This window comes from Sturnus vulgaris, chromosome 26 (assembly GCF_052056855.1).
Source record: "Sturnus vulgaris isolate bStuVul1 chromosome 26, bStuVul1.hap1, whole genome shotgun sequence".
Taxonomy (NCBI): Eukaryota; Metazoa; Chordata; class Aves; order Passeriformes; family Sturnidae; genus Sturnus; species Sturnus vulgaris.
In genome coordinates this window covers 457,406-480,427 of record NC_142268.1, presented here as the reverse complement: position 1 = coordinate 480,427, position 23,022 = coordinate 457,406, and the positions used below count along the sequence as shown (strand labels likewise).

At 49.4% G+C, this 23,022-nt stretch overlaps 2 protein-coding genes across 9 annotated transcripts in view; one reads left to right on the top strand and one right to left on the bottom strand.

Annotated features, from left to right (window-relative positions):
- The window catches only part of CRTC1 (CREB regulated transcription coactivator 1), a 48,099-nt gene extending 28,577 nt beyond the window's left edge, over positions 1 to 19,522 (top strand). For 2 of the 6 annotated variants that reach the window (XM_014887214.2, XM_014887215.2), the window contains 6 exons: positions 1,873 to 2,006; positions 2,872 to 3,123; positions 4,932 to 5,033; positions 9,044 to 9,130; positions 10,639 to 10,816; positions 11,850 to 19,522. In XM_014887214.2, the coding sequence (XP_014742700.2) occupies positions 1,873 to 2,006; positions 2,872 to 3,123; positions 4,932 to 5,033; positions 9,044 to 9,130; positions 10,639 to 10,816; positions 11,850 to 12,061 (965 nt within the window). In that variant the 3' untranslated portion in view covers positions 12,062 to 19,522. The remainder of the gene's footprint in view (positions 1 to 1,872; positions 2,007 to 2,871; positions 3,124 to 4,931; positions 5,034 to 9,043; positions 9,131 to 10,638; positions 10,817 to 11,849) is intronic. The other 4 variants (XM_088179195.1, XM_088179196.1, XR_015808513.1 and 1 more) reach the window with 3 other exon arrangements.
- Positions 19,523 to 19,958: 436 nt separating this feature from the next.
- The window catches only part of COMP (cartilage oligomeric matrix protein), a 32,306-nt gene continuing 29,242 nt past the window's right edge, over positions 19,959 to 23,022 (bottom strand). For all 3 annotated transcript variants that reach the window (XM_088179193.1, XM_088179192.1, XM_014887209.2), the window contains 7 exons: positions 22,521 to 22,714; positions 21,875 to 22,053; positions 21,564 to 21,612; positions 21,216 to 21,412; positions 20,938 to 21,110; positions 20,663 to 20,802; positions 19,959 to 20,516 (listed from right to left, as the gene is read on the bottom strand). In XM_088179193.1, the coding sequence (XP_088035319.1) occupies positions 20,470 to 20,516; positions 20,663 to 20,802; positions 20,938 to 21,110; positions 21,216 to 21,412; positions 21,564 to 21,612; positions 21,875 to 22,053; positions 22,521 to 22,714 (979 nt within the window). In that variant the 3' untranslated portion in view covers positions 19,959 to 20,469. The remainder of the gene's footprint in view (positions 20,517 to 20,662; positions 20,803 to 20,937; positions 21,111 to 21,215; positions 21,413 to 21,563; positions 21,613 to 21,874; positions 22,054 to 22,520; positions 22,715 to 23,022) is intronic.

Genomic DNA, 23,022 nt, shown 5'->3' with positions numbered 1-23,022 from the left:
GTGCCTTGATCTGAACAAAAAATGTCAAGGTTGGGGTTGTTTGTGCTCGTGGCTCTGGGAGTGTGGTGGGAATTTCGTGCCCTGGTTTTGCCATCAGGAACGGGGCTCTTCCTGTGGAACCACTTTAGCTGCAGCTTTGGCCATTAAAAAGGGGTTTGTTTTTACAATACCTGGGATAGATAAGGCAGGTTCCAGGATCTGTTATCCCATTCCCAGACAAACAGAGCAGAGCCTGGGCTGGGCCTGCAGGGCTGAGCCTGCTCTGCCTCTTCCAGTTCCTCCTCCTGCCCCCCAGCCCTGACAGCACGGGGTTAAAAATGTTCCTAAAAATCACAGGAACTGCATCCACTACATCCAGGGGGGTGGGAAGGAAAATTGGGTCTGGTAGGACTGGGAAAGGGAACTAATATTATATAATATTCTGTTATTAACTATAACCAGGAACGAATTTTGAGCTTTGTTTATTTCCAGATCAGGTGAAGCTACACCTGCATGATCATCATGTGAGAAATGATGTGATTGTTAAATGTGACCATTGTTTGCTAATTGAATATAATTATTGTTTAATCATAGTAAGAACCATGAGAAACGATGCAATTGTAGCAAGAAGCATGAGGAAGGATATTTGGGGGGCCTGATGAAAATTACAGGAATTCATGCTTGGATAAGATCAATATATATATAGTATACACTAGAACAATATGGGTTTAATAATTAATATAGAGTTATATAATGAAAAGGGTATAAAAACATGTCCATGTGGGATCCATGTCAGATTTGGGTCTGCACCCCTGATCCCCAGAGCTCTTCAATAAAAGCACCAGCAGATAATCATTGTGGGATTTTGTGTTTTCAGCACTCTCAGCCTGACCAGAGCCCTGCCTGGGCTCGAGCCAGGCCATCCCACAGGGCTCTTCCTCTCATCCTGGTGCTCTCCAACCTGATAAAATTAATTACAGATCACCTGCCTGTGAGCTTAGCTCTTCAGGTGCTCTTGGGTCCCCAGCTTGCCTTGTTTTCTTCCATGAGCCAAGGAAGTTAATAGCTGCTACAAAGTCATTTATTGCAGAAGCACATTAGCTTTAAAGCAAAAGCAAAGCAAAGCAATGATAAAAGCACGTGGCATTAAAAGCAATGGCAAAATGCAGTGACAAAATGCAATGACAAAATGCAGTGACAAAATGCAGTGACAAAATGCAATGGCACAAAGCAATGGCAAAAGCAATGGCCCAAAGCAAAGGCATAAAGCACTAGTTTTTTTCTGATCCATGTTCTTTTATAGAAACTTCCTAACAAGTTAAGATGCAAACTTGGATTATTATTTCTTAACTTATTAAGATTTTGGTTTTTTAGCACGTCAGGCCATGTATAAACTGTGTACATGGCTTGTTTTGTTGTAACTGAAAAATGCAAGGTATATTTTTAACTGTAATTTTATTATGTTTGAAGCTAGGTTTTTGGAGCTTTTACACAAACACTAGTATCAAGGACTATGTTTTTAAATTTTTATTAGAACTCGGGCTTTTATACTGGGATTTAAGAGTTCTTACTAAAAGCACTTAAACCTTACTCTATTTATTTATTTACTTGTTTGCTTACACTAAAACTTACATTTTATCTTGATGTGTGAGTGGTTTAACATACTTCAATCCACCTGCAGGTTTGAATTTAATCTTGGCACTTTAATTTCTCTTGGAAGGATTCAGAGACTCCTGAGTGACTCCAGCACCCCTCGAGCTCCAGCTCCATCGGGCTCGGTGGCCGCTGTGTGCTCAGGCCACTCTTTTTTCCCTGATTTTGGGAATTCTTTGGGGTGCAGATGGCACAGGGCCCTGTGTGTCCCTGCTCAGGGTGGTTTGTTGTTGCCAGCAGGGATGACCACGACGCCAGCCCCGTCCCAGCACCGCCAGCCCAGCGTGAGCCCCCTGTCCCTGGGCACGGACTCCCGGCGGCCCCAGTCCCAGCAGATGTCCCCCACGCTGTCCCCCCTCTCACCCATCACTCAGGTAGGAGCCCAGGGAGAAAACGCAGCTTTTCTGCTCACACCTTCCTTGTTTTCATCTCTGCTCAGGCTGCAAGTTTGGCTCAAAGCTCAAAGAGCCACTGGGGTTTTTTTTTTTTTTTTTTTTTTTTTTTTTTTTTTTTTTTTTTTGGGAAGGAGTTCCTGGCTGTGGGAGGGTGGGGAGGGAATGGGATGGAATTCCCAGATTTGCTGTGGCTGCCCCTGGAGCCTTGGCAGTGTCCAAGGCCAGGCTGGGCTGGGCTTGGAGCAGCCTGGGATAGTAAAAATTGTGCCCATGGGACAAGATGAGCCTTAAGGGTATCATTTAAGGTCATGAGATGAGGTCCTTCCCAACCCAAACCATTCCCATGATTCCATGATCTTCATCTCTCGTTTTTAATTTCCTCATTTAAAGGTGTTCCTTAATTCAGGAGAGGTTTGTAAAGGGGACAGATTTTATTTCCTCTTTTGTAGAACTGTGATAGAAATCATCTCCTAGACCACATTTTTTTGTGTTGTCCCAAAGTAAGCTGGGAAATTTGAAAGCCGTTTCTCTAATTCGTGAGAGAAGCTCAATTAACTTTTAGAATTGATTTTATTGTGGCTCTGTGTGTGCCCAGGTCGGTGATTTCTACCTTTGAGATTCAACTGGGCTTACAAAATACTGCTTTGTACAGGATAGTTCAGTTTGGAGGGAACCTTAAACCTCATCCAGTGCAGCCCTACCAGGGGCAGGAACATCTCAGAGCAGCTTCCTGAGCCTCTGAACCTTTAGGTTCCATTTGTACAAGTCGGGCCAAGCCTGACTCCTCCCTTGGTGTGAGCAGGAATCCGTGCCAGCCTGCCTGACCCTGCTCCTTCTCTTGCAGGCCGTGGCCATGGATGCATTATCCCTGGAGCAGCAGCTCCCCCCGTACCCCTTTTTCACCCAGACCAGCTCCCAGCAGCAGCAGCAGCCCCCCGTGGCCAGCTCCTTGCCCCAGACCCCCCCTCTGCTGCAGAGCTCGGGGCTGCAGAGGGGTCCCCAGCTGCCCCCCCTGTCTGTCACGGTACCTTCCACCATCCCCCAGTCACCTCCAGGGAGCCAGAGCCAGCCCTCCATGGGAATTGACATCAACTCGGTGAGTTCGGCCAGGGAAAGCCTTGGGGAATGTGCACTGGGGGGGGGAAATCAGCCTGGACAACCCCGTGAGCATGACGAGTTTAAGGAGGCTGGAGAAAATTTGAAATGGTTTTGGTGCAATGCAGCTTCAAATGTTTTCTAGAGGAGAATTTTTTGTTAAATTTTTGTCCCTGGTTTGATGAGACACAGCTTAAACCTATCAGCATCTGTCTTGAATCTACCTTAAATCTATTTACTGGGAGATTTTCAGGGTGTTCAGGGTCCCCCCAGCACATCATGAACAGACTGGGGGAGCTCCCAGAGCCTTGAGGGAGAGTCCAACAACCGTTTTCCAATAAAATACCATCTGGAAAATTTCTTTTCCAAAAGTTGTTGAGAACCAGGTCCTTACTGCCCTTTCACTACTTAGAACCCTTTTCTTTTGAGGAATTTTTCGTGTATTCCAAAATGAGATTTGTGGCTGCCTCCAGTGCCCAGAAGAATTGGAGCAAGGATTTGTGGACAGATCCCTTTTCGTGCTTGTTTGAAATGTTAGGAAATGTTCAGTCCCAGCAGCTGGAAATCCCAAATGAGGAGTCACAGGCCAGGAGGGAAGAAGGGAAGTGCCAGCCCCCCCGGCAGGGCTGCAGGGACAGGGGTGGCTTTGGCAATGAGCACACCTCGGTTGGGGATGGGATTTGGAGCTCTCGGTGCTCCCTGGTGCTTCCCTTGCAGGGTGGGCAGGGGAGGAGGGAAGGACGAGCCTGCAGCGGGGGGAGGATCCCACCCCGCTCAAAACCTGTCCCTCCTCTGATTCTGGTCCTCGTGTAGCACCAGCACAGACAACTCTGATCTCATCCTTTGCTTTCTGTGTTGCTTTCCTCGTCCTAAACCTCTTGATGACCTGAACTTTTGGGCTGCTGTGCTTATCTTCTAAAGCAACTCAAGTAATTCCTAAATAAACAGATTTAAAGCCACTTTATCAAAAAGCCTTTGGAGCTGTCACAGCCTCGCTGGCAGCTTCTGCACGGCTTTTGTAAAGCAGAATTGGAATTTATTTGTAGTTTGGGTGGCTGCTGACAGGTTGTAAGTGGAAATGCAGAGCAAAAAAGGAAATTTTCTTGGGATTTACAGAGTTTGGGGTCAAAACATTGGTAGTGCAGAGTTCTCCCACACTGCAAATCGATTAAATTCCCTAGATTTAATCTCCTCAATCATCCTTTAATTTCTAATGGAATAAAATAAGAAGAGCTGGGCTACTCTTGATGTTAATTAGTGCAGCATTATTTAAATACCATTAATATTATTAATTTGCTCCAAACCAGGATTCTTTATGATGAGAAAAAATAATAAATCTTTGAAAATAACTTCTCAAGACACCTGAGGAGAGTATAAAACTCCCAGCTGGAAGCCTGCAGAGCACAGTGTGAATTCCCTGGGGGTGCCTGCTCCGTGTCCCGGGGTGCAGAGGAGTTGGGGGCAGTGTGGGCACAGGTTGGGAGCCCAGGTTTGTCATCCAGGTGTTCTCACCTGCTAAAACAGCTGCAGGCAGAGCAGGGTCCCAGTGCTCACACACGTGGGGCTGGCACTGCAGCTGAAGCATGAATTCTTTTCGAATTATTATTCCCAGACTTCTTTGCCCTAAACCCTTGCCCGATTTTTTTATTTTAATACATTTTGAACCGAGCAGGAGACGCTCCCAGCCCTGGGGCTGTCCCGGAGCTCTGCCCAGCCTGGTTTCAGGAGCTCATTCCCGTCGGGCTGTGTTCACACAGAGCAGCTGTGGAGGATGTTTTGGGCAGTGTTTAACTGTGTGTTGTTCTGTAGGCCTCTCTCCAGCAGTACCGCAGTAATGCTGGCTCCCCAGCCAACCAGTCTCCCACCTCTCCTGTCTCCAATCAAGGCTTCTCTCCTGGCAGCTCCCCTCAAGTAAGGGACTCTGTGCTTCCACAGGCCTTGCTTCTCGTGTGTGTTGCCAGCCGGGTTTGTGCCATCGGTGCTCGTGTCACTGTCACTCCGTGTGTGCCTCTCCCTCCCCTGCTCCCACCGGCCTTCAGGAGCTGAGCACACAATCACAGCACCAGGCTGGAGCACCGGGCTGGCCTTTGTTTGGGGGGCACAGCCTCCAGCTGGGAGCCTTTCAGCTCCCCAGGACCCCGGGGGAGATGATGGCTCTGGGGTCAGGAGGGCAAGAAAGGGGAGATTTCAGTTTCCTGCAGCAGCAGGGCACTGAATATTTAAATATTTACAAAATATCGACGCTAACTATCCCAAACCTGTTTAGATCAAGACCTTTTTGATGTGAGAGCACACCCAGTGAGAGAAAGCACTGGAGGAAATGCTCTTAGAATGAGCAGCTTGTGGCTGGCAGGGAATGGGTTCCCAGCACACTCCCTTGCATGCCAGCTGCCTTTCCTTGCTCTGCCTGTATCTCCTCACACATCCACATGTCCTGGGTGGAAATCACAACTTGGGGGAGTGTGTGATCCTCTCAAGGGGGATTTTTATCTGCCAGCAGCAAGAAATCAGAAACAGGCAAAATTTGAGGGTGTCCCAATGTAAGAAAATGCATTTTCAGTGCCTGATGCTGCTGAAAGAGCCCCAGCTGGAGAATCCCACCCGGAGAAAAGAAGTGCAGGGAATTCATCCAGAGCATCACAGGAGCCTGAAAATCCATTTTCTGTTTCATCACTGAACACTGAAGGATCCTTTGTAAATAAGTGCTGCCCCTTCCTGGTTCCCAGGCAGAAGCTCCAGGTCTCCCTCCTTAGCCAGGTCATGGTAAGCTCAGCCCTGGATCCCAGTGGCAGGAATTGATCCCTGCATTTCCTTAACCCTGCCTCAATTGCTTCTTAACCTCTCTCTCTCTCTCTCCTGCCATGCTTCTGTGAGTTCTGCTGTGCTCTGTGTGCCTCCAAAAATACCAGCACTGGCCCCTAGAGCAGAGCATGCTGCAAACTCTCAGTTCTCACTGGACAGCACGTCCAAAATTTGGGTTTTATGTTGATTTTTTTTCCCCCTTTTGGTTTCTCAATCCCTCTGGCTTGTTTTGTCCCCACTGGTCAGTGCCAAGGACCAGAGCACACACTGGGCTGTGATTTTCCCTGCTGGTTTTATCCTGTAAAAACTTCTTCAGGTTTTGCTGTTTGACAGGAACACCACAGCTCTGAGTAGAAGGCAGAGGATTTATTAATTCTGCTCTCTGTAGTTCTCAAACACCCACAGAATTCCTTAGTTTTGCTGAATTAAAACCGAGGTGGATTTGGTGCCTCCAGAAATGACCCAAAAGCTGCTGGTGGTCATAAACAAGAATTGTGGAGAGGGGAAAAACCAGTTTGGAGAGGAAATTGGGGTTGGTCACGAAGATGGGGCAGCTCCAGGCAGCAGAATCCTTTGATGTGCCCGAAGTGGAGGCAGAGCCCTCCCAGGAGCAGAAAATTCCCTTGTGGAGCAGCCTGGGTGACCAGGCAGGTGCCTCCCTGTGCTCCTCTTCCTCCCGTGGATTTGGGATTTCAGAGTGCCAGAGGACATTCCCTAAAAAAAAAAAAAAAAACAAACAAAAAACAACCCCAAACCCAGGCTTTGATTTGTGTCCCACATCCAGCAGAGGTTTCCCCCCTCTCCCAGTGCCTGTCCCCTGTCCCAGCTCTGTGTGTGTGTCCCACCAGTGCTCCCAGTCCCCCAGGGATGGGAGAGCTGTGCCTGCCCCCCCAGCTCTGTGTCTGCATGGCTTGCACCCCTCATTCCTGTTAGACACAAATATTCCTGCTCTGGTGCCTCTCACCTGGACAACCCGGTAGGTATTTTTAGATGGATCATCCCAGCCAGGGATTTGTGCTTTGGGGTTGGTTTTTGGGGTTTTTTTTTGCCCCCCTCACAGTCACTCCATGAACCCCAGAAGATGCTCTGGTGACTCTCCAGCAGTTCTGGAGATGGTGTTTGCACGATGTTGTTCTGATAAATTATTCTGAGGCTCTGTAGCGTTGGAGAAATGACATTTCCAGTGGGAATTTGGGGTTTTCTTTGGGAATTCTGGGTTTTCTTTGGGAATTTCCATGCCTGCAGCTGTAGGAACCAGGACACTTCACAGGAGGAACAAACCCAGGCTGAGTTTTGGTAGGAGGCTCTGACCTGCCCTTGCACAAACACTTCCTGCTCTCCTGGTGATTATTTCTCCTGTTCCCCAAAATTTTTTGGGATGGGAACAGTGCTCGGTGAAACACAAAGATTTTGGGGATTGTCTTTATTTTGGGAATTGTCTTTTCATTCCTGTTCTGTGGAATGAAACCACAGGGGACAAAATACCTTGATCCTCTTTGGAGCTCTCAAATAACCATTGGATTTCAGAGCTGGTTTTGCTTCCTGTCAAGTCTGTGCCATCCCAAAATTCAGATTTCCCTTGGCAATGGTTGTGAGCCATAGGTTGGACTGGATTTAGGTTGGTTAAGAACCCCCAAATTTTCTTTAAATTGCTTTAAGTGGTGCTTTGCTTATTTATCTTATCAGCATTTTATCAGTGACTCTTGTGGTGTTTGATCCCTTTTCCCCCCAGTGTTGATGCCCAGGTGAGAAATTGGAAAAGTGGCTCCAATTCCAGCCCTTTCCCAGTTTTAGCTGCACATGGAGCTGGGATTGTTGGGGGGTCTGGCTGTGAAAGGGAATCCCAAATCTCTGGATCCCATAAATGCTCAGGAAAGGGAATCCCAAATCTCTGTGCCCCCAAAGATTTGTGACAGCCCAGGGGTCAGTTTTTAAGGAATATCTTGGTGCTTCTTTCCCCTCATGGAAGGGGTAATTTCGGGTTTTTTTTAATTATTTTTTTAATATAAGGTGGTTTTTTGAGGGTCTAAAATCCGTGCCTGTTCTGATCCTTCCTAAGCTTTTCCTGAATTTCCCCGGTTTTTAAGGAGGAAATTTGTAGCCTTCTGCTTTTGCCATGTGGATAAAGCAGAACTAAATTTTGTTTTCCAAGACTGAGACAACCAGTGCATGGAAATTGTCTTTTATAGGTGTTCTCTTTGTCAGTTAATGGTGGTTTTTTTCACCTGGAATATCAGGATTTGGGAATTGTAAATCAGGATTTAAAACTGCCAAATTTTTATCTGGCATTTTAAATCAGGATTAAAACACGGATCTCAAATCCATGATCACCTTCAGAATAATTGATAAATGATGGAGAATAACTGAGGGAGTGATTTAGGCTGAGGAATTCCTCCTGGAATTCTTCACTGGCTTCCCCCTGGAATGATTTCAGAGCAGGAATTTTGTGCTTTGAGGCTGCAGGTGCAGAGCAGCCCCTCCTGTCTCACTGTGGGGATTTGTGTGGAATTCTTCCACCCCAAATTCCAAACAAATCAGAAATCCCAGTTCTGCTCTCCCTGTCCCTAAATCCCATTTTTCTGTGGTGTCCCCATGGCAGGTGTGGGGTCCTGGGGGATTCCTGCTCCCCTTTGGGATCTCTGTGGTTCCCCAGGGATTTTTTGCTCCCCGTGGATCCGGGAGGATCCCGTGGGCCCTGGGTGGTTCCTGCCTGCCCTGTGCAGATTTCTCTGGAATTCCCAGATTTCTCTGGAATTCCCAGATTTCTCTGGAATTCAGATTTGTCAGGGATTCACATTTCCCAGGAATTTTGTTCCCAGGAGCTCAGGTTTGTCTGAAATTCAGATTTCTCAGGAATTTTGTTCCCAGGAGCTCAGATTCCTCTAGAATTCAGATTTCCCAGGTTCCCAGGAATTCAGGTTTCTCTGAAATTCAGATTTCCCAGGTTCCCAGGAATTCAGATTTCTCTGAAATTCAGATTTCCCAGGTTCCCAGGAATTCAGATTTCTCTGAAATTCAGATTTCCCAGGAATTTTGTTTCCCAGGAGCTCAGGTTTCTGCGGTGCTGCCGGGGCAGCAGTTGGGGATTTTGCACCATTAAGCCTCTGTTTTGTTTTCAGCATTCTTCCATGCTGGGCAGTGTTTTTGGGGACTCCTATTATGAGCAGCAGATGACAGCTAGGCAGGCTAATGCCCTCTCCCACCAGGTGAGCAAATTCATCTCTCCCACCTCCAATTAATCCCAATTAACTCCTGATTAATTCTCTGTCACGTTCTGTCCATGTAGAGTTTTTATTTATTTATTTATTTATTTATTTTTTAATTTATTTTTTTGTTTGTTTGTGTTACTCTGCAGTTTCTTGTTTTGTTTGTTTCCCCGTCCCACGCAGGTGTTCTGCCAAAAAAAAATAAAAATTCAAAATGTACATAATGAGGAAGCTTTTAAAAATTGAAATAATGCCAGGCAGCTTTGAAAAGGGCAAATGGCAAAAAAGAAAATGTTCAAGCAGCGAAAATCAGCTTGAAAAAAAAAGGAAAAATAAGATTTGGAGAGGGAAAATAGTGAGATTTTAAAAAATGGAAATCAGCTTTAAAAGGGGAAAAATAATGAAAAGAAGTTTTTAAAATAATGGAAAAATAGTGAGCATTTCAAAGTGGAAAACAGCTCTAAAAGGGAAAAATAATGAAAAGTCTTTAAAATAATGGAAGGCTTTAAAAAGGGAAAATAAGGAAAAGAATTTTTCTAAATAATGGAATTTTTCTAAAGAAAGCCGATGGCATTTGAAAGAATAATATTGAGATTTTTAAATAACGAAAATTCGTTTTAAGAAGGAAAAATAAAGACAAAAAACTCTTAAAGTAATGAAAACTTTGAAAGGAAAAAGAATGATATTTGAAAGAGGAAAATACTGAAAATCTTTGAGTAAGGAAAATGCATTTTTAAAAGGAAAAAAATGAAAATAAATTTTAAAATAATGAGAATCAGCTTTAAAAATAAAAATGAAAAAATAAAAATTAATTTTTTTTAAACTGAAAATTTTATCAAGGAAAATTACGAAATTAAATTTTAAAATGAAAAACCAACATTTTTAAGTAATGAAAATAATTCTGACAGAATTTAAGATACCGAAAATTTTAAAAATTAATCATCATGGAAATACATTGAAAAATTAAAACAATTAAATATTTCAGGCTCCACATTTCTTGATGGAGTTGCAATTGGGAAAGATTCCCTTGGAGGTGATGACAGGATTGAGTCAGGAATTTCTGTGGGAATAATCCATGGCTGGTTTTATTTGGGAATAATCCGAGCCTGCCTTGGCTTGGCCAACCAGAGCATGGATGAATTCAATAATATTGGGATGTGTCCTGGATTAATTCAATGCTGGGATGTGTCCTGGATTAAATAAATTCTGGGATGTGTCCTCGGGGAATTCTGCGGGGCACAGAGCTCAGGGCCAGCCTCAATTCCCTTTTCCTTTAACTCCTCCCTTTGCTTTGGTTCTCCCTCCCCAGTTTGGTTTTGCCTCCCGGTTCTGAATTGGGCAGGGACCCCCGGGCCAAGAGCCCCTTTGGGAGCAAGGAAAGATGAATTTGTTTGCCTGTCCTTTGTCCTGTCCTTGTCGCCGTGTGCCCGGGGGCTGGGCGTTCATTAAGTCGTTCATTAAGTCGTTAATTAAGGCGTTCATTAAGCGGGGTCTCGGTGTGTGTGCAGCTGGAGCAGTTCAACATGATCGAGAACGCCATCAGCTCCACGAGCCTGTACAGCCCCTGCTCCACCCTCAACTACTCGCAGGCTGCCATGATGGGACTGACGGGCAGCCACGGCAGCCTGCACGACCCGCAACAGCTCAACTACAGCCACAGCAACATCCCCAACATCATCCTCACAGGTGACAGCCCGGGGGACCCCACGGCTGGGGGGGATCACAGAGCTGGGGGGGATCATAGAGCTGGGGGGGATCACAGAGCTGGGGGATCACAGAGCTGGGGGGGATCATAGAGCTGGGGGGGATCACAGAGCTGGGGGATCACAGAGCTGGGGGATCACAGAGCTGGGGGGATCACGGAACTGGGGGGGATCACAGAGCTGGGGGGGATCACAGAGCTGGGGGATCACAGAGCTGGGGGATCACAGAGCTGGGGGGGATCATAGAGCTGGGGGGATCACGGAACTGGGGGGGATCACAGAGCTGGGGGGGATCACAGAGCTGGGGGGGATCATAGAGCTGGGGGGGATTACAGAGCTGGGGGGGATCACAGAGCTGGGGGGGATCACAGAGCTGGGGGGGATCACAGAGCTGGGGGGGATCACAGAGCTGGGGGATCACAGAGCTGGGGGGATCACAGAGCTGGGGGGGATCACAGAGCTGGGGGATCACAGAGCTGGGGGGATCACAGAGCTGGGGGGGATCACAGAGCTGGGGCTGATCCCAGCTCTAGGGGTGTCCCCAGCTCTGGCAGTGCTCCCAGAACTGGGGGTGCTGGTGGGGATTTATCCTGCCCCTGAATTCCCTGGATTCTGTGCTGCAGTGAGGAAAAGCTGTGGGAGCCAAACTCCTTCCTGTGCTCAGCCCAGGCTGGCCAGCAAAGGGCTGGGGTGTCACATATGGTGGCCAGTCTGGTCACAGTGGGATTTTGGAAGCAATCCCTGGCCAGGCATTCTGTAGCTGCAGCTGATGGCAATGGTGGAAATTGAGGTTATTCCTCCTAACCCTGGGGGAGAGAAAAGACTGGGGTTACACCAGGCCTGAATTCTGTGTCGTGTTTGGTGGCTTGGAGATGCTGTGAGGAATCTGAGATCTGCAGGAAGGGTGGATGTTCTTCATCTGAGAGCTCCATAAATATTTCCAGGGTTTGTTTTTTTGGTTTTTTTTTGGGGGGGAGCTGTTTCTGACTTCCCCACTGCTGTTCTGTCCCCTGCAGTGACAGGAGAATCCCCCCCCAGCTTATCAAAAGAACTGACCAGCTCCTTGGCGGGCGTGGGGGACGTCAGCTTCGACACGGATTCCCAGTTCCCCCTGGATGAACTCAAAATTGACCCCTTGACCTTGGATGGACTGCACATGCTCAACGACCCCGACATGGTCCTCACCGACCCCGCCACAGAGGACACGTTCCGCATGGACCGCCTGTGACCTGCCAGGACCTGCACCCCCGAGGGGCCACACCCCTGCCCCCCTGGGGGACACACCCACGGGGGGACACACCCACTGCGGGGGACACACCCACTGCGGGGGGACACACCCACGGGGGGACACACCCACTGCGGGGGACACCCACTGCGGGGGACACACCCACTGCGGGGGACACACCCACTGCGGGGGACACCCACTGCGGGGGGACACACCCACTGCGGGGGACACACCCACTGCGGGGGACACCCACTGCGGGGGACACACCCACTGCGGGGGACACACCCACTGCGGGGGACACCCACTGCGGGGGGACACACCCACTGCGGGGGGATCCACCCCGTGCCGGGGGATCCATCCCATCCTGGGGGATCCGTCCAGTCTTGGGGGATCCATCCCATCATCCTGAGGGATCCACCCAATCCTGGGGGATCCACCCCATCATTCTGGGAGATCCATCCCACCCCATCCTGAGGGATCCACCCCATGCTGGGGGATCCACCCCCCCCCCCCCGGGGGACGCCCCCCAGGCTGGGGGGAGCAGCTGCTCCGTGTCCCCCTGTACAATGAGTCCCCCCAGCTGCTTGTTCTGAGCTTGCTGCGCTGCCGAGCCCCGGCACCCCCGAGCCGCTCCTTCCGTCCAGCACGAGGAGTCTGTCCCGGTCTGTCCCGGTCTGTCCCGGTCTGATCTGTCCCGGTTTGATCTGTCCCGGTTTGATCTGTCCCGGTTTTTCCCGGTTTGGTCTGTCCAAATTTGTCCCGGTCTGTCCCGGTTTGGTCTGTCCCAATTTGTCCCGGTTTTTCCCGGTCTGTCCCGGTTTGGTCTGTCCCGGTTTTTCCCGGTCTGTCTCGGTTTGTCCCGGTCTGTCCTGGTTTGGTCTGTCTCGGTTTTTCCCGGTCTGTCCCGGTTTTCCATCGGCCTTTTCCCGTTCCAGACCCCGCTGTCCCCGCAGTCGTTGTCTCTGCCCCAGGGCAGGGCTGTGTTCGGCTCAGGAAGGGCAGGAGGGGCCGCAGGCACCGAAACCGCCCGGGCTGCGGGAGCTGAGCCCCCTCCCCGCCTCTCCTGGATCGGGAGGCGAATCCTGCCCTGCCCCCCTGGCTGCTCTGTGACCCTGGCATCCCCCAGGTCACCCTGTGTGACCCCGGCACCCCCCAGGTCACCCTGTGTGACATTGGCACCCCCCAGGTCACCCTGTGTGACCCCGGCACCCCCCAGGTCACCCTGTGTGACCCTGGCACCCTCCAGGTGCTGTTCCTGGCCCCAGCTCTGTCCCCTCCCTCTTGTCCCTCCCTCCTGGCCCAGCAATCCCGGCCACCAAGCCCAAAAATCCACTTTAAACACTATTTTTTCCAAGCTTTTTATGTTTTGTTTTGTTGGGTTTTTTTTTTTTTAGTTTTGTTTGTTTTTTTAAAAAATATATGTAATATATATATATATCTATTTCTATATATGGCTACATATATAGAGAGCATTTCTGAGCACACATGAAAGTTCTATAATTCATTACTTGATTAGACAGAGGATCAGAACATCTTAAAGCAGCTAAAAAATAATAGAGACTAACCTGCATAATCCTAATTTTTACTTCGTGAGAGATTCCTGGGCAACAGGAAGGGCATTTCCATAGCAATGCCAGGCTCATAGAATCATGATTTTTAAATTTTTTATTCTTATTCATTACTTATTCTTGTTACTTATTTATGATTTTTTTTGGTCATTGTTGTTGTCTTTTTTTTTTATTTAAATATTTGGATATTAGGAAAGTAGCTCAACTACATACAGCCAATGAAGCACTCTACATAATATTTGTACAGTTCTTTTTTTTTGTTTTTATTCCAGAAATATATTATATATATTATATATGTAGGTATTTTTAAACTAACTGGAATTTTAAACAGATGTTAAGCAGGAATAAGGAAGCCTAAGGCAAGTTTAGATATTTTCCTTTGCAATAGGCAAAATAGGGTGGTTGGAACTTAAAAATTCCTTCATTCACTCGAGGGAAAAAAAAAAAAAAACTCTTGCTCCACAATGACCAGGATTGAATCCTCCAAAATTCTGTGTAATTAAATGGAAAATTGATTGATTATTTCTGGTGGTCCTTGTAAATATTCTGTGCTGCAAATTAAAAAAAAAAAAATCCCATCCCGATTCCTCAGGCTGGGAATTGGGGATTTCCCCTGCCTGGATCCGAGCTGGTTCCCAGATTAGTGGGAATGAATGGATTTAAAGGGCTCTGCTGGAACATCCTCATTCCCCCGGAATTCAGCGGGAATTAGCAGCCTTTGGAGCCTAATTAACTAATTAGTTAATTAACTAATTAACCCCTGCAGAGGGAGGCCGGGATCCGCATGGATTCCATTCCCTGAAATCCCATTTCACGCCCAGTTCACACCAGTTGGGTTTGGTCACCCTCCACCCCGTCCTGGATTTGATTTTTTTTTCCCTCCCGAGGAAATCCCAACCCCAGAGCTGCTCCTGTTTGGGAACAATTAACGGCCCTGCAATTAACGGCCCGTCAGCGCTGTCCTGGCTTCTCTAATGAGTTATACCAAGTTTCTGTGTGCTTCCAGAAATCCCTGGGACCTCCCAGGCCCGCAGCTCCCCTCACCCTCTGTGCCATTTGTTGACCATTTGCACTAAAAATGTGGAATTTTTTCTTGGCTTCCCTGTGTCTTTTTTTATTTTTTTTCAAAAAATTTTTAATTTTTTTTTTAAATTTTATTTTATCCTTCTCCACACCCACCAGAGGTTTCCCCGCATCTCTTGGGAATGTTTTGGGATTTTTTTTGGCAGGGTTGGAGCTCGGTAGGACAGGTTCCCTCCTGGTGGCTGCTTGTGTCAGGTCCCTCGTGCTTCTCCAGTGCCAGGGGGAGCTCGGCCAGGAGGGAACTGGGAGGAACTGGAGGGAACTGGGCCCGGGGTCCTGGGAGAGCCTGAAACTCCTGGCACAGCTCCTGGAGCTCCGTGTGGGAATTCCCTGGGATGGATCCCTGCCCCGGGGTGGCCTCAACACCAGAGTCACCCCAGAGTGGGGCAGCTGAGCACGGGCTGAGATTCTGAAAATCTGAGATTCTGGAATTCTGAGATTCTGGAATTCTGAAAATCTGAGATTCTGGAATTCTGAAAATCTGAGACTGAGATTCTGGAATTCTGAAAATCTGAGACTCTGAAAATCTGGAATTCTGAAAATCTGGAATTCTGAGATTCTGAAAATCTGAGATTCTGGAATTCTGAGACTGAGATTCTGGAATTCTGAAATTCGGAAAATCTGGACTCTGAGATTCTGGAATTCTGAGATTCTGAAATGCTGAGATTCTGGAATTCAGGAATTCTGAAATTCTGAGATTCTGAAAATCTGAAAATCTGGAATTCTGAGATTCTGGGATTCTGAAAATCTGGACTCAGATTCTGGAATTCTGAGATTCTGGAATTCTGAGATTCTGGAATTCAGGAATTCTGAGATTCTGGAATTCTGAAATTCTGGAATTCTGAAATTCTGAAAATCTGGACTCTCAGATTCTGGAATTCTGAGATTCTGGAATTCTGAAATTCTGGAATATTGAGATTGTGGAATTCTGAGATTCCTCACGGGAGGCTCGGGGCGTGGCTCTGGCTCCTTCCAGGATTTTTAACTCCTGTGTAAATAAGAGCTCTTTTGTTTCTTAGACTTTGTAAGCAGAGCTTGCAAATGGCCTTAATTTCAACCTAACACACCTTGGATGCAACTGGCACAGTTAGGGAGCCTCCAGCTGGGAGAAATGCAGGATTTATCCCTGGGGAGAGGGAAGGGGCTGGGAATGCTGTGTGGGACAGGATGAGCTCCTCCCGAGCCTGGGACATGCAGGGATTCCAGCAGCTCCTCCTTTCCCATCCCCTGGGAGCTGCCCCAGAGGATTCCTCCCTTCTCACTCCTTAAAATCCCAGTTTCTGTGGCATGGGGCTGATGTGGAAGCAAACCCAGAGGAAAGAGAGGAGCGGATCCCAAGAGTTCCCAGGACAGAGAATCTGCTTTTATTGCCAAGGGAACAGCCCTGTGTGGGGGGCTCCCTTCCAGGGCTGGCAGCAGAGAGGGAAAACCATCCCTTAGCAAAAAAAAACAAAAAACAAAAAAAATCAAGGAGAGAGTGGTGTTAGTTGCTGTCACTGCTCAGTTTGATTTCAGTGCTGGTGAAGCTGCCTGGAGTCTCCAGGGGTGACACCTGGTGTCCACAGGTGTCCCACCCTCCCTGCTCATCTCCCCCTCCCTCCGTGTTTTTTATCTCCACGACAGATGAACCCCCAGCTCCCAAGCTAGACTGTTGCATTTGCCAATACAATGGGGAAGAACAGGAATAAACCCTCGGTGCATCCAAAACTGTGATTTTTTTTTTTTAAATTTTATTTTTTCCCAGCAGCCAGCCCAGCCCTGGTGCTGTGGGGGGCTGGGGGAGGCTCCTTTTCCCTGTACATAAAATTCCTCTGGGCACTCGTGACCAGCCCGGCAGGGAGAGCCTGCCAGCCCCCCCTGTGCCCCCACACACAGCCTGGGCTGGGCTCTGCTCCCCCCTGGGCTGGGCTCTGCTCCCCCCTGGGCTGATTTTTCATTTCCAAGAGGGGGAAGAACCTTTCCAGAAATGGAAAATCCGCGTTGGGAATGGTCGGTGCCGCGCGCGTTTCGCGGCCCTGTGGATTCTTTGGTGAATTCATTCCTGGCAGAGCTCGTGGGTGAACCTTCCTTGGGTTTCCTGCTCCTGGAGGTCTTTTCCAACCTTGATTTGGTTGTTCCTTTCCAACCTTGATTCCGGAATTCTTTTCCGACCTTAATTTGGTTTTTCTTCTCCCGCCTCGATTCGGTCGTTCTTTTCCAACCTTAATTTGGTGATTCTTTTCTGAACTTGGTTCAGGTTCTTTTCCCACCTTAATTCAGTGATTCTTTCCCAACCCTGATTCCCTTTCTCTTTCCCAACCTCGGTTCCAAGAGCAAAAGCTGCCCCGAGTTTACCTACAATCAGTTCCCCTAAATTTCCCTCAAAACCAAACCCTCGGTCCTAAAAACTTGGATTTCTGGTGAAACAACAATTAAGGCTCGAGCTGTTCCCTGAAGGAAAGACCCTGGACACCCCTCTGGACACGAAGGAGGCAGGAAGGCCCCTCCTCCCCCCGCAGATCCCGACCTTGGCTGTTTTTTATTTTTGGGAGAAACCCCAAAACCAGCGCGTTTATTCCTCGGAGCAACGGCGCCCCCGTCACTGTGATGGCAATGTGAAAGCGCAGGTAGCCTTTGTTACGTGTGTCTGTCCTTTTTAAAAAACAACCAGGAAAAAGAAAAAAAAAAACAAACCAACCCACAAAAAAACCTCCCTCCCTCTTAGAATTTAACTTTGTAGTGTTCCTGTTCTTTGTATTTTGAGTTGCATCTTATTTATACGGCGCAGTGTAGGCATGGATTGCATGTCGGTTTTCTATGCGGGCACCACGACATTCTGACTGTGTATTATAAATCATTTTTACCTTTTTAAACAGGGAAAAAAAAACAAAAAACAAAAACAAAACAAAACAAAAAAAACAACAAAAAACAAACCAACACCACAACAGAATCATTGTGTGGAATTTCTATACTGCAAAGCCAAACACTACATGGAGTCCTCTCTTGGTTTGTGTTATTTATTTTCCGAGGCGGTTGGGGCGGGCGGGGGGCGGGCGGAGCCGTGTGTGCGTTGCCTTATGTGGGCTTGACCAATTTTATCAAAATAAAGGCCTGAAGGGGTAAAATCCACTGGCTCTTTTCTTCAGGGGTGCAGGGGTGGGGTGGGAAAAGCGTGGAAAAAAAAAAGAGAATCTCAAACACGGCTGGGCCACGTGGGAGTGAAGAGCAGGGGGTTGAGTTTGACTCCTGGAATTCCAGCCCTGGGATCCTGGAATGTCCCCAGCTGGAAGGGACCCACAGGGATCCTCATCACAGGACACCCCAAGGACCCCCTGATCCCAGAACTGTTGGGGTTGGATGGGGCCTCTGGAGACCCCCCAGTCCACCCAGAGCAGGGACACAGGAGCGTCCCCAGGGGGCTTTGGGACGTCCCCAGGCCCTCCCTGGAGCTGTTCCTGGCTCTGCCACCTCTATGGGAAGTTCTCCCCCTGTGGAACTGTCTGGGGGCGTTGTCTGGATGCTCTGGAGCTGTGGTGGCCTTGGGGACACAGGGACAGGACAGGGACTGCAGCTCTCAGGGCCTGGCCTTGCTGGTGGCTTTGGGTCAGACCCAAACTGTTGGATTTTAGGATTTTAGTGTCCTTTGGGCCAGTTTCTGGTGTTTTCCTTCATTCCCTGTGCTGGTGGATTGGGATGGAGCCGACCTTGGAGCTGGGGTTCCTCAATCCCACCCTTTTCCACAGTGGTTTAGGGAAAAAAAACCCAACAACAAAAAACCAACCAACCAACCAACCAAAAAAACCCCCAAAAACCAAAACGGGGATGAAAAGTCTCCATTCTAAACCTAAAAATGGTTTCTGTCCTTTCTGGAGTAGGGGAGTTGTAAAGTTCCTAAAGGAAAAACCAAGGGGCTTAAACTTGCTCCTAGAAATTGGGAATTATGCCAAAGAAAGGGAATTCTTGGAATTTAACCAGATCTCTCCTGTTTGTCCAGCAGGAAAAGCCCTTCCCAAATATCCTGACTTCTGTCTGATGCCACCTTTGAAAGGAAAAGGTTCAGTCTGGCTCCAGTTTGGGATTTTTAAGGTATTAAATGATACAGAGGTGAGGTTTCCATCCTTGCAGAGATGTTGGATGTCCAAATTCTGTGATTTTATGGGGGGAAAGTTTGGGGGCTTAAGGCTCATTAAACCAAACCTGGTTGGATCCTGAATATTCCTGGCAGGAGCAGTGGCAGCATCCCCTGGACATCCACAGCCCTGGGACACCCAGAAATCCCTGATAGAACAGGACAGGAGACCCCGAGGGGAATTTTGGGGAGGAATCAGAACTTTGAGCTCTTCCAGGATTCCCTGCTGAGGGGAAGTGAAGCTGTTTGTGCTCCTGAAGGGAAACTTTGATTTTATCCAACCCAACCCAGCAGCATCTCTGCCTCAGTGGCAGCTAAATCCCACCTGGAGGGGGTTGAGTTGGAATAAAAAACCAAAATGATGCATTTTCAGCCTAAAAATGCTGCTCTGGACAAGCAAAACCTTTCCTATTCATACAATTCATGGGTGATTTCATTGATTTATGCAAACAAACCCTGCTCAGTGCAGCAGCAGGGGCACAGAAATGCAGGAAAAGTCATCCCTGTGCCAGCAAAAAATTATTGTGTTTTTCTCTGGGTAAACTGACCTTGGCTTTAAATGTTTGCAACCAGACCTGATGTGAAAACCCAGCTCAGCTCTGTGTCTGTCGTTTCCCACCTTGGTTTTTTTGTGTGAAGGCTTCTCTGTATCTTTGCATTCTTTGTAAAGGAAATGAAATAAAAGTTCAAATGTTTTTGCCTCTGGCTGCTCAGCTTTTTCTGTTTCATTTGTTGTTGCTTTGGTGGGGGTTCAGTGCCAATAAAGAAATGGTAAAATCAGATTATTTTGGTTGAAAACTGAACTGGGGACTCTTCAAGGGGAAACTGCAGCTGCTCTAAAACCTTGTGAGATCTGAATTTAAACGGTCCCCAAAATGTTCCCCAGGGGCTCGGTTACCTGGCAGGGACAGGAGCATTTCCCAGCTCCTCAGCTCTTTGTGGGAGCCCTGGCACGGTGACAAACCCAGCACGAAGCTTTAATTTGTTGTTCCAGCAAGAACCAGGCAGGGAGAGGGAAGTTGTTGAGGAAAAGGTGCCTCCAGGCATTGGCATTTCCAAGAAAATTCCCAATCCAGGAGGGTTCCTCCCTTTCACATCTGCAAAGGAAAAGCCTCAGGAGAGTGGAAAGAACAAGTACATGAGCAAGGAGAAATCTAGAATTTATTATCCAGCATTCCAAGTGTTTATTATCCAACATTCCAGAACCAAGACTCTCCTTAAAGTGCTTTTTCCATTGATTAAAATCAGCAACTTGGACCGAGGCTGCTCCGAGCATCCTTCTCAGACTCGTGCTGGCTTTGCTTTGCAGCAGGACTTGAAAAGGAAAACAACACTGACACTCAGGAGCCTTGGAGCAGGGAGACGATTCCTGGGAATCCTCCAGGCCAAACTGACTCCAAGCATCCCAGCTGCTGCAGGGAGCTCCCGGCACGGCCTGAGCTGGGGCTTGCAGCAGCTCGGGCTTCTGGTCACACTCCCCGTCTCCACCTCTGCCCTTCCCAGAGGATTCGTGGGACATTTTCAGGGATTTGCTGGTGGGGAAGGGGAGCTGGAGGCTGTGAGGGTGCAGTGGGAGGTGCTGACAGCTCTCGGGGCAGGGTTCCAGAGCAGGAGCAGGAAGCAGGACGGGCTGCAGGGACGTTCCGTGGGGATCAGTCCTGCTGGACCCGGAATGTCTCGTAGTCCTCTGGGATGGTGTCTGAGGATTAAAGCAAAGGGAGATCAGGGCCAGGAACAGCAGGAAAAATGGACTCGGGTCCTGCTTGCTGCCCCATTCCCGTGGCTGTGCAGTTTCCATGTGGAAAATGGAGGAGGAGAATTCCACATCTGCTTTTCCAAGCTCACCGTTGCAGCGGTAGCGGAGGTTGGACCAGATGATGTTCTCCTGGGAGAAGCAGAAGACCCCGAGGCGTCCCCCCCTCATGGTGGTGTCCAGGACAACTCCAGTGTCTGCCACGACCTCGGGGCCTTCATAGAACCGAGCCCTGGAATGGGGACAAGGCAGGGAGTGAGAGGAGCTCCCTGATGCTCCACCCTGGGCAGAGGGAGGCGTCTCCCTGCTCCAAACCCATCCTGGCACTCCCTGGGGCCGATGCTCCTGGTCCTGCCCCGAGGCTCACCGGATGTAGCCGACCTGGGGCCGGTGCTGCAGGAACCAGCGGTACGAGGTCTTGTCCTTCCAGCCCGAATTCCTGGGGTCCTTCCAGAGCAGCTTCACCTGGTCTGTGGTGTCTCCCGTGTGCCACAGGGAATTCCTCAGGTACTCCCCAGGTCCCGTTTTGGATTTCACCGCCTGGGGCAGAGGAGAGCCTGCTCAGTGTGTGCACCAAGAATGAACAGAACTGCTTATCCCGAGGCAGAAATCCACCCAGGAATTCCTGTTCCAGGGCTCCTTTACCTTCAGCTGGATGCCCGGCTCTGCCACTGCCCTGAAGGGGTTTGCCTGCCAGTAGGTTTGTTCCATCTGCTTCCACATGACCACGTAGAAGCTGGAGCTGTCCTGGTAGCCAAAGATGAAGCCGGCGTAGTCATCGTCCGTGGCTGTGTTAACGTGGAAGGTGCCCTCGAAATCCACACCGTTAAAGGCTGTGTACCCTGCCAGGACAGCACAACAGACTCAGCCTAAACAGAGCCAGACTCAGCTGGGCAGGGCTTGCCAGGGGAGCCTGGGCTCCGTGCACTGCATGGATGGAGAGGCTGATTGACCCAGTGATGATTTCCCAAAGGGAAAAGGGAAATTCCTCACCTACAGCCAGGCCAGGGTCGCTGTTCATGGTCTGGACAATCTCCATGCCCTGGGAAAGAGAAATTGTGACTCTTTAGTGCAATTCCAGCCACACCAAATTCCCTCTGGTGCTGCTCCGAGGCTGCAGCTCCGGGATTTGGGCACTGCAGAGCCAGGGAGGCTGCGGAGCCTTTTAGGGAAAACTCTCCAGGATTGTTTCCACCTGCAGCTCTCCTCACCAGGATTGTTTCCACCTGGAGCTCCTCCTACCTGGATTGTTTCCACCTGGAGCTCCCCCTACCTGGATTGTTCCCACCTGGAGCTCTCCCTACCTGGTTGAGGACGATCCAGTTGGGGTCGATCTGAGCGTCCCCCTCGGGGTCCAGCACCACGGTCTGGAAGGCCCTGAAGTCCGTGAGGGTCACCTGGGCGTTCTCGGGGCACACATCGATCCTGTCGATCACCATGTCCCTGTCGAAGTCATCCTCACACAGGTTCCCCACGCCGTCCCCTGGGCACGAGGAGGAGGAGGAAGGAGCCTGGAGCAGCAGCTCCTGCCCTGGGTTTGCTCAGCCTCGGGCAGCACCAGGGGCAGCTCAGGGCACCGAGGCACTGGGACACCCCGAGGAGCTGCAGAGGAACCTGGAGGCTTCTGCTGCTGGCAGAGAAACCCCTCAAAGGCCAAGACACTTCTGGGAGAGAGAACCTGACCCCAAAAGTGACCCCAAACATGACCCCAGCTGTGATCCCAAACCTGATCTAAAACCTGATCACAAACCTGACCCCAAATCTGCCCCCAAACCTGATCCTAAACCTGACCCCAAACCCAATCCCCACGCTGGCACTGTGACATCTCCAAGTGCCACAGGCCTGGCTCGAGTCACCCCAAATAAACCCAAAAATCTCCTGTGGGTTCCAGAGCTCGGAGTGACCCCAGGACACCCCAGGGATCCCCAGATCCCCCAGATCCCCCCTCACCATCCGAGTCCTCCTGGCCGGGGTTGGGGACCAGCCTGCAGTTGTCGGGGCCGGGGGGGCGGAAGTCGGGGATGCCATCATCATCATCATCCTCGTCACACTCGTCCCCCAGCCCGTCCCCGTCCGTGTCCACCTGCGAGCTGTTGGGCACTGTGGGGCAATTGTCCCGAGAGTCCTGGTGGCCATCACCATCACTGGGGACAGGGACAGAGACAGGGACAGAGACAGGGACAGAGACAGGGACAGAGACATGTTAGACATGGCCACCAGACAGGGACAGGGGCACAGCCAGGGCCACCAGACAGGGACAGGGACAGGGACAGGGACAGGGACAGGGCCACCTGCCCCGTTGCCTGGGCTGGGACCCTCAGCTGCAGCAGCAGGGTTGGTGATCTCAGCCTCAAAGGGATTTGTCACAGCAAGGGTTGGTAATGTCCCTGCTGGAATGGGTGACACATTCCAAATGTCAAAAGTGAAAACCTCACTTTGCTGACACCTCATG